Below are 14,781 nucleotides of genomic sequence, written 5' to 3' on the forward strand. Positions count from 1 at the left end.
CGACTTAATCGAGAATAATCAATCCGTAATTATTACGTCTGGCCCGGCGACATCTGTTCCTGTTTCGATTCTTTCGGATCCAATCTCTTTCGGCCGGCTAGTGATCAATCGGCCGCCAGCTTTCATAGACAATAAATAACAACGAATAATTCCCGATTGAATAGACCATTAGAAATCGCTTTCATTAGTTTATACGTTGCCCATAGTTTCTCCGTTTCTAATCATTACAAACTGACAACAGCATATTCTTATCTCCTCTTATCGTGCCGATGCTTTTCCTATTCACGATTTCTTTACTTTCCCAGACATTCCGATACCATTGCCTCTAATCTAAAGTCGCCGAGGAGAACATGTTGACGTAGTCTGAAAAAATGACCTCTTAAAAATTGGAACAGATGGCAGGACTTTTTTTTAAAGATGTTCCATTGATTAGTCTATTAGAGTGAAGGTATAAAAGACATTTTTCAAATTGCAGCTGAGTTAGAGTGAGAAAGAAATTAAACGATAATTTTCATACATTATTTAAACCTAAATTTAATTTTCCAATTACTGTATCACTCCAATTAATGGTAATTTATGTAAAATTATTTTTATTCTATTCCTTTAACAGCGAGTCTAATATCTCAATAAAATTCAACTAATTTGGTCAATCATTAAAAAAGCTATTCCACGTTGACTTTACAGGATAAATTAACAATAATAATAAGGAGAATTTAGAAATACCTTCATATTATTTCCGACGTACTAAACCTAAAATTATAGTAGCACCTGTGATTATGTTCCCCGATTTTTCTGCGAATTCGATTTACGTGTCACAATCGCGCGTGACAGAGAAATCTCGACGAATTCAACGGCACGGAAATTTCAACTAACTCCCGCGTTTTGGAGGCTGGGAAACATTGACGCAATTTCCAAGGCTTATTGGAGGAGGGAAGGTGTGTCCGGTTAGCCCGGGAAGTTTAGAAACCGGGTCTTAACGAGCTCAAAACTTCCCGAGTCATGACGTCCGTGGGCGGTCGTCTGTGCGCCGAAACAAAGGAAAGACGAGGATTATTCGATTACCAACGCCGGAACTCCCTAAAGTCTGAAGTCTGAAGCTTGTCTGTCTACGCTCTGTATCCTTCCGGGCGACATTTTTTTACATAAAATAGATAGAGCTAATTGCGAGATCTCTGGATGCTTTTCAAAACAGAAATGATTTTAATCAGTATATTTATACGTGTTTTCAAGGGCTAGTTATTATTTTATTATATCTGTTCTTACCTACCCTTGAACTTTAACATTGGAATTAGAACAATGTTCATGGTGCTGTTAATATTCTGACGGCTATTTTTCTAAAATAATTTTTAGAGTTACAGGTTGTTTTTAGACTATTTAATTTTTATCTCTGTTAATAGATTTTTAGAAACGTTAAGTTAATCAACATTTCCTAAGTCTAGAATTAATAAAAATTGTCTCACGTTGAATCAAATTTTACAAAAATCAAATAGAAAGTTATATCAAAATCAATCATTATTTACGTCACTGTAACTATCGTCGATTTTATCAGGCGATCCTGTTGAGAAGAAAATCGTGGCAAAGAAAGTTGTCGAAAAGAAAATCTTCGCAAAGAAAATCTTCGCAAAGAAAGTCATCGAAAAGAACATCGTCGAAAAGAAAGTCGACAAAACCATCCGACAACGTTACCGTACACCGAAGAAATATTTTGCGCGAAGGTTCGACGTCGCAGAAATTTCGCGGACACGAGAATCCCCGTCCCAGTTCCTCGCGAGGGATGTAGGACGTGTTTCATGGAGGCGAGCGCGAAGTAAAAGGTACATCACGAGATACAAGAGCTTCCCTCAAAATAAATAGCTTGCACTATCATGGCGGGGCCATATCTCCTCGCGGGTCTGGAAGAGCAAATAAAACGGTATGGATTCCCCGTATCGCGGCGTAGAATCTTTTCCTCTTACGCCGCGACGGAAGCATTCTGGCCTGAATGAAATACTGGAAACTTATTAGATTCGTGAGGAGTTCGTTGAGTATCGATCAGAGAGCCCGGAGCCGATTCTGTACAAAGGACTCTGGAAAACTGTATTTCGCGTTCATTGCATTCTCAATGAAATGTGCGACAGTTTTACCCGTGTCTGACAAATAATGGCAACTTTCAAGCTTGGTTCCTGCGTCGGCCATTTTGTAAAATGAGTTACAGTGATCGATGATATAGACTATTTTGATATTTGATATATTTTAATATACTTGAATATGCTTTGATAATAGTTCGAATTAAAATAATAAAATTCCTAAGAAGCTTTTTATTTAAAATTATCAAGTGTGCTCGTGTTCGTAGGCTCTTCAGTAATGTATTAAAATTTTTAATTTGTATATAATCAGTATATAAACTATTATTAAAGTATTTATATCAATATTTACTGAGCAACTTTCGTTTGAATCATTTTTCGTGTGACTATCGCTAATGAGTGTAAAATCGTAATAATTATATAAAAAAATAGAAGAAATAATGCTCTCTAACCAAAGGAAAGTTAAACAATTATATTAACGAAAATTACTCGTTACTTCAATTATGAATTGGTTATCGTGCAAAAACTGATTACTTACGACAACCATATTTCGTTATTACTATTCCATGGCGTAGGTCTTTTTTTAGATCATCCTCTCCGATCTTTTTAATTTGCCCAAGTAATGTCCCGCGCTCTAATGAAAAGAAGTTCACGCGACGTGAAACCGGGTCGTTTGATACATTAAACGTCGGACGGGCTCGTAGAAAATCGAAAATATGACGCGTTCCGGGGGTCGAAAGCGTTTCGGGCACGCGAATTTGTGGGCGACGAGGGTGGCATCCCGCGGTATATTCATGGGCCGTTTTTCGAGGACACTTTTTCACGGATCACGTAAAAATAGAGGAGGTCCGAGAGAGGAACGCCGGCGCGCCGCAGAAAATGCATATGAAACACGAAAATAAGAAACCGCCGTGCCGGCCAGATAAAAATAATAGAGGGGCGGCTGGAAAAACAGAAATAGGCGGGCGGGCTTCGCCCTGGAAGAGAATGCTCTCCGCGCCGAAGTTCCACGAGGCGTTCACCAATCCGCGGCCATTACATGGCTATTCGCGCCAATTAATTTTCCCACCGTCCTTTACTCGCTGTTTACTACCTTTTCGATCTTCTTAATCCCTCGAATATCTTTTACCACTTTTCTGCCATTTGAGATCTTCTCAATTTTTTTAAAATATGTGCAGGCATTTTAATCGGTTGACTGGAATTTTCGCAGTCTCCTGTGTTTATCAGAAATTAATTTCCTGTATTTTAATTGGCAAATTAATTTCAATTGGCTTATTTTAGATCGAGCATGTATTTTCGAAAATTAAATATCGTTCCATAAGTAAAGTTCGAAAGAACGCACAATATTTTGTTTGTTTCATTCACTATCATCGAGTAAAATATTTTTATTTTACTAGATCACAGCGTGAAATATAAAGATATGTGCATGAAATCGTGAGAGACAATAATTGTTTCCTCAGAGAAATTATTGTGCCAGTTAACGCGGTTGCGGAAGAAATGGGCAGGGGGTTGATTCGCCGTGGTACATTCGTGCACGGTGCAATTACGTTAATTACGTTCAAAAATTGCATGTTTGACGATAATATTGCGAGGGGTGGTATACGGAATTGGAATAAACAGCGCGAACAGATGCGGCGACAATTATGAAGTAAAAATGCATCGCACGAGGCGGAGATAAAATACAGGGGAATACGCGGTTACGGGCGCGCCGTGAATTTTTCCGCGGACTCGGGTCGCCGCGGACGTTTGTGCGGAAGGTAGAATCAAAGGGAAATAATATTTCGCCCGTGGGGGGTGGAACAAAATGAAACCGAAAGAATAAGTTCGTTAACGGACAAAGTAGAACGCGAAAGCTTTATCACGTTATGTTCCGTTGAATATCACGGCCGGCTCGTCCCCGTGCGTCGCCGCGCGCAGAGGATCCGCTCCGTCCAGTTGCAAAATAGTGTTACAAAATCGACCGGGGGGAAAAGGTTGCCGGGGCATTATGTAAATTATTTACGCGCGTCACGCAGACGTGACACTCGTGACAAGAGTTATCGACAAAGGAACAACAGTGGACTTCCGGTTCACCGAATAAATCGCAGTTGCCGGACATCGCGTATTGACCAATCAGTGGTCGTTTAGGTACTTGATGACCGTACAGACTGCGATCTCGAAACCCTTTTACCGGGGCGCAAATAAAAATTGGGTCTCGAAATCATTTTCGAGCGAGACTTTCTCCCCTCCCTCCCTCTCCCTCCCTCTCGTTCTCCGTTCCTCGCGGACAATTAACCCTCGTTTAGAAGGGTGAACGATAACGAGGATTTCATAATTCAATACGAGCAATTGCTCTCGCCGGAATTAATTATGCCCGCGGGCGAAGGGGTTGGCCCGGGTTTCGGCGAACTATACTTCTTGAAACGCTATTTTGAAACGCGCTATTGCATCTCGAACCGCCTTCGTAAGCTACGCGAAAATTCCTCGGACTGTAGTGTAATCTGCAATTTGTGTAGCGAATTCCTTCGCCGATGCGTAGACTGTATTTTATGCGTTTGTGAGAATATTTGTACCATGTACAAATCGGTGAAAACATTCGAAGAATTCGAAGATGCTGATGCCTCAGTTTTGACTTAATGAAATAATTAAAAAATTAACGGACCGTCTATGTCGCTTCTGTATATTGCTATTAATATGACCAATGATTACTTGGCATATAAATGTGCAGTTTTGTTAGCACATTTGGTTAATGATAGTATTGTTCGATCGTGACACGGTTACAGATTTTGTTACAAGTGTAATATAAGAATTTATTGAAATCACGTCACATGACCAATCAATGAACAGAAATATTCCAGTCAATGGTACTGCGCGAACATATTTATTATAGCTTCAATGAACACGCCTTAAAAATTGAACGAATAAAACGTGAAACGAAAATCAAGTAGCGTCATCAACATATCTATAAATATATATTAGATCTGTTCTATGTACAAATTTTAATGTGAATTAGATATACTATTATTAATACTACTATTTTATATAATACTAGAAATATTCATTCGCTGTGCAGATCTCTCTATCGCACCATATACGTTTTATGCAAATATAAAATTTCGAGATTTAACTTTTACAATTCCAAATTCGATTTTAGCGAGACTTTTCCTGTTTAAATATGCCAAGCAAAGTAAATATAAGACCAAAGAGAAGGTAAATTCAAATAGTCGACGCTGCGAACACGTGGCGCATGTACCAAATTTTAACGTTTCGTTGAAAAATCGTCGAGATCGAAATATATCGAATCTATTCTAATCGATGTTTAAGCGGGTTCTGGCGCGGATCATTCGATAAGAGCGATCCCCCCCCAACGTCCATAGAACGTCCACGGAACACGTTATCCGGATGTTTGGCTAGCTCCTGGCGTATCGATAAATATGTCCGCCTTCAAAAACAAATCGGGTCGAAATAATCTAGGTTCAAACGCGGTCAGCGCCGTAATAACTCTCTGGTCGAAGTTCCTTGAAAGGGTTCCATTATTCCAATTAATGAGGTCCCGGCGCAGACAGGGGGGGGGTAATTAAGAATAATTACTCTCGATAGGAATAGTTCCCATCGTCCTCTTCTTTTTCAGCGAGAGCCCAGAAAACGGGAAGCCGGGGCGCGTCCGTATCCAACCAGATTTAATTCCAACTTGTCGCGCGCAGGTGCTGTCACCGTCGTTCCTCGTCGCCGTGAAAGATTAAACGGCAGGTTAATTCGAAGTCATTAGCCAACCGGAATCCGATGCATTTCTTCGGTTGCCATTCTCGAAGAAACAGCTCACCGAAATCGAAGAAATTATTCGAATAAAGATATTATTGTTACGCTGCGAAGAAACTGACGTGAGAAATTATGCAATTACCAGAGGGAACAGCTGAAATTAGCAAATAAAAAGAGTTAGAGTTATTAAATTAACTAGACGACGGATAAAATTGTCGCAGAAATAGAATTGAACGAGAATTGTTAAGCAAAGCTGGGATACTGTTTGATGTCAAGGTCCGATGAATAAAATGAAGAATTTTACATTTCGAGAAACTGACGTTAAAAATTATGCAATTATCACAGAGGACAGGTAAAAGCAGCGAATAAAAATTCTTTTAATATTTATAGAAAACGAACGATAGCTATTTAGCGAATGGGAAGTGTACGCAGAAAACAAGGCCAAGGAAAGTGTCGCAGAAATGAAGAGCGGCTCGAAAAAACGAGTCGGCCTAAACGGCGAAGAAGGAAATCGAGGCTCCGTGTTCCGGAAACGAGGTTCCAGCCAAGGGTGGGACCGGAAACCGTGCTCGGCCAGCACCAGGAAGTATAACCGGTAAATATATACGCGGATGGAAAGCCGGCCTGTGCAGGCGGAATGCTTAATTTCACGGTTATTGACCGGCATCTTCGAAGCAGATCTACGCGACCTGCTCTATTGTCTGCTTAACATGCCATCGGACGAGCTCCGTCACGCGAAACAGAATCATTAATTATGATGCTGCGAGTTTACGGTATGCTGTGCGGTTCTAGCTGGCGCTTTGCGTGGCAAGCGCACGTTCCACGGTGAAGATTTCCATTCGCAGCCAACTAATGACCATTAAAGATTCCACGGCCAATCGAGACATGCGTGATTACGATCGCGGCGCGTTGTTTCAGTAGTGGATCCGGGTTAACGAGTCTTCGAGCTCGTCGATGCGGTTCGCGCTTTTATGATACCGTGTTTTATTGCTTGACGGTTCATATCCATTGGGTAACGAGTTGCTTAATGGTCCTAACCACTGCACCATCTTTAACACCTGACGATGTTGTCCCGAGAAGGAAGAAGATTTATTCTATGGTGGATTCCTGACGCGTAGTAATTGTGTTTAACCCTTGCCATACTATTTTTTTCGCAGTTATAATGACCAGAAGTTCATCGACTGTAATCATTTTAAATAGTAAAAGAAAGTATGTAATTATTTATTGTGTGTACGCATTTAAGTACTCTAATGCTTAAATATTAAATAAAAGAGATTTTATCGCGACTTGGAAGTATGGGGTTTATAAACGCATTGATATTGAACCCAGTTAAATCAAGTAAGAATCGAAGAATCAATAGGCACGAATACAACGCATATAATATAAATATAAAAATATAATGAACAGTTGAAATGAATTTTTGTAAACCTTACTAACATAACTATGTTCTATAGCAAAAGCGAATAATTCTAAAAGGTATCACAGACAACTAATTCCTCCTATGTATAATTATTTCCATGAACAAAGTTTCAATCGATTAATCGAGTTCCCCAATTAAAATACAATTACGAAATCTTTCTCTGCTCGACACTCCATCAAAGTTTCAGCGGAATCGAAGACTGTCGCGTTACTTCGTTAGCGTCGTTTACATTAACAGAGATCCAGGCGCGTTAAACGCGACGTTCGGAAGCTGTTAGATAGCGGCGCTACGAAACAACGACGCGTGTCAACACAGTTTGTTTGAACGACACACGAAGACAACGTGTCACGACAGCGTTCGACCCGCAACCGGATGCAAGATGGCGCGATTCCGCAGAGCCGGATGCACCGGTTCTTTCGTCGGACTTGTATACAGTTTATCCAGCCACCACGTTGCCCCCTACTCCTTCCTGCGCAACGAGAAAAATATATTAAAGTGGAGTGTATCCTTTCGACGGCTAGCACGGTTACTGACGACGACGTGACAGTGTCAACAAATGAACGAAAACTTCCGGCACGGACGGAGCACCCGACGATCCCGTCACTGTCAATATTAAACAGTAGCTCGTGGCTGCTTTCGGGCCGTCGATCGACAGTCTGGCTGCGTGCGAATCAAAATTCAGCAACTTTTAGTTTCGATCGCCGATTTTTACTTTCTATCGGACGTTTATGTTTCGTGCGAATTTGTCGATGGTCGTCTCATGATTTGGTTTATTTACATAAACGAATGAAACGAAAGAAAAGAAAATGGTAAAATACCTCTTGCATTTCTCTGACTTAACCCTTTCCACTAGAAGAAATCTTAACTGAACATTTAAAAGTATTTCCATTTTGACTGAGAGCATTTTATGTACTGAAAATTTAGTCTTGGCTTTGATACAACAGTTACACTTTTAATAGTTTTTTAAATATGAACCAATTTGATACGTCGAAATTTAGGGACGTAACAATTTTTAATGGTCCCTCAAGAGTCGCCTCAGAGCGCAGGTGGTTAATATAGCAAAGAATCCCGTGCTTGAGAATTAATATTCGCTCGACAAATATTGTCCGTCTTCCGCAAGAATACATAGCGATCCTCGTACCGGGAAATTCAAATAAAAGGAGCGAACGATTAACTTCGGTATTGATCTCCGCTTAAACGGAAGATTAAATATTGCATCAGTCTCTATTACGTCGCATCGACGTTTTCCTTTCTTTCCCCGACTTTCCACTGAATTATTAATTCTTATTCTATTCTACTGATTGTAATATTACCTCACTTACTATTTTAATATTTTATTCATTAGCTAAATTTTCCGGATAAAGAACTCTTTGTTACAGAGAAAAGAACATTGCGACGGTGATTGATAAGACGAGATATACATATACGAAGGTACTTGAAAAAATTCTTGCAAAAGTACTTTATACACCTTCTTCGTCGAATTATTCACGGTTCGATCTCTCAAATATACATAAATGTCTCATACATCTCGCGGTACCGGATACAATAAAAATCGATCGACGAGGGTGGAGCGGGAGGGAAAAAAAAAAAGACTGCAATCTTGTTTGCCCTCGTCCGTTCTCGGCCTCGAAACGAATTTTTTCCCCCCGACTTCCCCGACGACTGCAATTACAAACGCCGCTTCGTCGAACGACTCTCCGCTGCATGGATATCCACGCTTCATTTCCGGCTTTAATCGCTGGGCCGGGGTGCATACCGGGTTGCAAAAACTCCTCGAAGCCCGATCTCGAGCTCATTAGACAGTACGAGTTGTTAAACTAACGAGAATTGTGCGCCCCGCTTTCGCCGCAGTCATTAAACATTTTTTAGAAATCCCGGCTTCGCAAATTGCTCCACGGGAATACGCATATTTGAAATTTACAATTAAATTTACAGTTTCAAATTTATTTACGGGCCTCTCCAATTATAGATATGATATTATATTATTATTTATTATATTATGTCTGAATTCGAAATTAGAATTTATACCTGAATGTGCAGTTTGAATTTATAGCTCAATTTGCAGTTTGAAATTAAATTTTAGTTTGTAGTTGGAATTTATAATCGGTACTTGCTGTTCGAATTTATATCTTAATTTACAGCCTGAATTTATATCTAAATAAAAAATTGTAGCAATTGATTTAAAATTATATGAAATATAATAAAATTCCACCTTACAACTGAATTCAAAGTTTCAATTTATATCTGAATTTTATTTAAACTTACAGTATTAATTTTGTCTAATTATTATCAATCGATAGATCCCAAGTCAATTGTTTTGTTCGAGTAATATTTATAATTTCGAGCGAGAACTTCGCCGCGTTGCAGTGACCGACTCGAAACAGGGTAACAGAGCGCGCTTCGGCGCACGTGACGTTCGCGGAGAATAATGGCGTAGAAAATTTTGCTTTTACTCTTTGCGACGGAGCAATGAATGCGCAAATTTATATCGTCGCGTCGCGTAACGTGCAATTTGCTATCAACTGCCCTAAAATTGCCTGTAAACGACACTCGTTACCCGCAACGAGGCAACGATCTCTCAGCGTGCAGCTGGAAAAACGATAGTACACTTGTCACGCAATCTGTCCAATAAGACCGGCTGCTGTGCGAGTCGATGAATCGCTTGAAATTACTATGCGATCAATTCTCGCTCGTCAGCGTTGCGCATTAAATAATATAAAAAAAATAATTGCATCCTGAGAATTATACAAAAATGGAACGAACATCCGTTCGAACCTGCAGTGGTTACTGTAATTATTAGACTGTTCGCGAAATAATCTGTTTGCATGTTTACGGTAAAAAGAGAAAGATTGCATAAAAATTTGTTTCTTCATTCAATAATAATTCTCTAAAAATGATATGACAGCGTTCAAGAATTTGTCTAGTGTAATAGCTTCTATTGCATCCGCTAATTTTTGCTATAAATGCGTAACATTGATTGTATATGTGCAATAAAATTTATTGCACTATCATTAGCCCCGACAAAGGCAAACATTTGATTCAACGAAGAGAAAAAGAAAGAAAGAGAAGGAAGTGATATATTATAATTAAACTATGTCACGTAATATTAATATACTACGTACCGATATAATGATACAATTTATGAAAAGCAAATTTTCTTTCATATAATTTCTACGAAGAATAGGAAACCTCCTGCAGGTGAGATAAAATCGAGATGCCTCTAATCTTTTAATGTCTCCTCGCATTTCGAAATTCCGCAGACGGTCAGAACCGCGCAAAGCTCCGCGTCTCAATGATCGCATTGAATGAAACGATCAGTTATAATCGACGAAGGTCCCACGAAACGACGAACCTCTCAGAAACAATCGTGGGTGTCCCGTTCGCATTCGACGAGCGTCGCGACGCTTATGATCCGGTAGCCGGCGTACGTGCGACTGCATCGATCAGCGTTCGATCGTTTCGGAAGCCCGGAAGGGGGGGGGGGGGGGGGCCTCCCCGTTTCCAATTAATCAACGAAAAGGGACGTGCGAGACACGTGGACGACATAAGTTCCAGGAGACGCGAGCGGATCACGTGGAATTAATGTGTACCATGGCCCGGAGAGTGCGCGGTGGATCCGTGGATCACGTAACGTCGTAAATTTTACGATGTGTCCCCCAGGTTTCGGGTGGCTCGATCGGCCGTAGATCGGAAAGCGACGATCGTTCCACGGAATACTAAAGGTACCGGGTTTCCGGGGACGTTCCCTTGAGAAGCTCCCTGTCGTCGTCGTTCGCGCACGTACAATCGCAGGGCCGCCGATTATCTGCGAGCCGATCAAAGATCACCGGATATCCTCCAGGGCCGCGATTTCCTAAGTCGAATTTCGAAAACAGCCCAACCATTTTGCGTGGCCGTTCGCTGACCATTTCGTAGCTCTTAAAAATGACTAAACGTTGTATATTGGCCCTTTGTAGTCGACTGGCGACTCTAAAGCGTCATTAAAGATTGTTTCAAAATAATTTTAATGCTATCAAATTTATTCGTTAATATATTTTGTCAAAACTGTAATCTGTTGCGTGAGTTATCAAATCCAATTTCATACGTAGAAAATGCATCAGGTTAAATGAAAAAGTTATTCTGAATTTTGAGGTAAAATGGCTTCAACTGTAAGCAGTTAATATTCGTTTTATTTGTATGATATAAATTTTTTAGTTCTCTAGCGTGTCAATTAGATTTGCTCAAGTCAGATTATAGTCTTAAAAACTGTCATATAAATTAATTGTATCTCATTGATTGAAAGATCTTCACACGCTCTTCACAAAAATATCAAAATTGGATTATATTAAAGACTAATAATTGCCTCCAAAATTCCCTACGAATTAAGCATTCTAAAGCGATCATTCTACAAAAATATGTTCCAAACAATTCGCAGCATTCCATAAATATTACAGGAATTCCGAGGGGAATCAGAATTAAAAAAGACGAAGAAGCTCGCCGAGATTCCAACGGAATTCCAACGGCCACGGTGTCGCGAAGTCATCGAGTTACCAATTCCAGCAATTTCAATGCAATTCGAGGATTCTCGCGCGGGCTGCCGGACGGCTCTCTCTCTCTCTCTCTCTCTCTCTCTCTCTCTCGATCCCGTCCCATCCAAAAATCGTTGGAGCGAATTCGATTCGACATGTCGGATTTTGGCGGTTGTTCGTCTCGTCGCGTCTCGTCCGACTCCGGCTCTCCGGACGGCTCGAATTCGTAACGAGGCTTTTGTACGTGATTCGGACGCGGGCGATGCGGGCGTACAAAGCGGAATCGGGTCCGTGGGAATGCGAGGGCAGTTGTTGCACTCGTTCGAGTGCCCGGGATAATTACCGGTCCCGATTGATCGACAAGGAGGAAAGAATGGACCGCGGATTCCTCACGAAAATTGCTCCGGAGAGCCGCGTGAGAATCAACCGCGGACGTTTTTCATCTCTACCGTTCGTCGATTCTCGAATAATTTCAATCAATCGACCGGGCTCTGTCGTTTCGATCAGTCCAATTATACCGATTCGTTGTAAGTGTAATTGTCACATGATTGAAACCGCTCTTGGAGTTTCTTAATTCGTAGAAAATCAATAATTATATAGTGCGTCTTTAATATTCTTAATAACTTCCATGAAAGACATCCATTAAGCAATTAACTATTTTAAATCAAGAGAATAATGCAGCATTATGCGGTGAGAAAAATGGACAGATTATATATTCTTAAATTAGTAAATTAAAGTATAAATAAAGTTCAAGAAGTAAACGCTGTATAGAAATGAAAGCACGGTAATGTGGCTTATTAATATGAATATTATAGCATTCGTGTTATTTTTCAATATAATGAATATGGGATGCTGTAATATCTACCGTAAATAGTTTAATTTTTCTCTACTCAGTATTGGCTGCATCGACTTCTTGACTCACACAGTTAATTTGCAATGTTTTTGTACGTTTTCCAAAGGGATTCTTCTTCCCATGAATAAATGAACGAAACCTGGATTTCTTGACGCAAGAGTTGTAAGTTCTATACTATTATTTATACTGTGTTCGCAGATTGAACTAAAGACTGCGTTATATTCGAGCTGCGCGTTCGACTGCGCTTTAAAATAATCCTACTTAACAGTCTTTTGCGCGAGACTACAAGTCTCTCTAAGACTTTCAAACAATTAAGTATTCGCCGACCGAGGTAATCTGCCATTTGAGAAGAACCTTTCGCCCCGTCTTCAACTTCCGGAACACTGTACCAAAGATTATACAGATTCGCCCGGCGAGACACGGAGGCGTGGCTAGAAGAATAATCAATTAATTAAACCCGACTCAGACATCGGCTCCCTCCAAATGGCAGACTATTTACCTTGTCAACGACTCGACACACTCGACGGTGACAACAACGAATTCATTTTCCCCCTTGTCAAAGCAAGCTGAACCCGTGTCACGTTTCTAATGCGTCCTGTTACGAGATTGCTCTAATTACTCACCCTTGCTGGAGGAACTGCGATGTCTCCTGCGTCTGTTTCTGCTACAGGATCTTCCTGACCTGTCCTCGACACCGTCGACGGTGTCCACGGGTGCCGGCGGTGCCATTGTATCCGGTTCCACCATGGCACCGGCGTTGTGAACTTGTCGCCTGGCGACGTTGTCTTTCGCAGCGGCACCTCGATCTTTGCCGAGGAAGGTGCCTATCGAGTGTCTTCTTCTACCTGCTGCTGCCGATCCAGGTGCTGGTAAGGTCGACGAGAGGTTATAGTACCTGAAATGTATCGATTCTTTTAGTATTCGATAATTATTGGTAATTATTGGCAATTATTGGTAATTATTTTATGCTGACATTATGTGGACGTTTCTTCTAATTTGATTCACTTAGTCTCATTACTGACCTAGCGTCGTCGACACCGATGAACACTTCACTGGAGTCTGGATCGTCGTCGTCGTCGTCATCGTCGTTGTGACGATGATTGTCTCTAGCCAGACCGCAATACACCATGTCGTTGGATAGCAGCTCGCTCGCTGACTTCAAGACTGCTCTGCTTCGACCTGGTCGTCTTCTATCGTTCTCCGAGTGCGAGTGCGACCTGTTGGTTGAAACAAATGTTATTAGGATTTGGTTAAACAATTCGTCCTCATCTGACGGAGTTGGGTATATTTTACTCGAATTTAATTCTATCCGACGAATTTATTTGACATATTATTCGAATAAAATTTCAATCGAAGAATTTATCTGATGAAGTATTGAAACAGAATTTTAATCGAAGAATTTATTGGACAAATTATTTAAATAAAATTGTAATCGAAGAATTTGTTCGAGAAATTATTCAAATAAAATTTTAATCGAAGGATTTATACAGATAATATTTTGTCCGAGGAATTTATTCGAAGTTTTAGCCGAGTAAAATATTACTCGAAGAATATCTCGCTTCAGGAACAAGACAACTGCTGTTTCACTTGTTGCGGAAAGCGAGTTGACACCGTTCCAAATTTCATTGAGATGTCAGACTCATTAGTTTACTAGACAATGACACTAGAAACTTTTGCAATACTTCTTCACAGATCGTTTACTAATTTAGTCAGTCTACAATCTCAAACACATTGAAATTGTTTAGTGCAATTTCGAAAAAGTTGTTACTTTGAAATGGTGTCAATGTATCTTTTATGTTATTTCGATTTAAAAAAAGTATGTAACTAGTCTGTGGCTTTTATGCATTTATAACAAAAATGTACAGGTAAAATTCAAACGTGTGCGGTCAAAGATAAATTTAAGGATATTCAACTTAACTTTCTTAGAACTGAGATAAAAAATGTCTATTTTGCATACAAAATCCGCAATTTATGTACAACATCCATATTCAGTAGATTATGAATGAAATGTTGATGAGTTCGACTGGTTATTAAGTGCGAAATGTTGAACATGAAAAGCCTTTCAAATCACGTAGCAGCAAACCATGAAACCGTTGAATATTTAGCAATTAATTTCAATCGAAGGCTGTCTAATTGCAACGAAGCTAGCCATTTGCAGAACGAACGAATCACAAGAAGCGTACTATAATCGCTGCAGAA

At 40.2% G+C, this 14,781-nt stretch overlaps 1 protein-coding gene across 1 annotated transcript in view; it reads right to left on the reverse strand.

The window, feature by feature from the left end:
- Nucleotides 1-14,781, reverse strand: part of Stumps (DBB domain-containing protein stumps) — a 54,814-nt gene that overhangs the window by 26,645 nt on the left and 13,388 nt on the right. Inside the window, exons 4-5 of the mRNA XM_078194570.1 lie at nucleotides 13,605-13,799; nucleotides 13,206-13,477 (exon numbers count right to left, since the gene is read on the reverse strand). Coding sequence (XP_078050696.1) covers nucleotides 13,206-13,477; nucleotides 13,605-13,799 — 467 coding nt within the window. The remainder of the gene's footprint in view (nucleotides 1-13,205; nucleotides 13,478-13,604; nucleotides 13,800-14,781) is intronic.

This window comes from Augochlora pura, chromosome 11 (assembly GCF_028453695.1).
Source record: "Augochlora pura isolate Apur16 chromosome 11, APUR_v2.2.1, whole genome shotgun sequence".
NCBI classification, from domain to species: Eukaryota; Metazoa; Arthropoda; class Insecta; order Hymenoptera; family Halictidae; genus Augochlora; species Augochlora pura.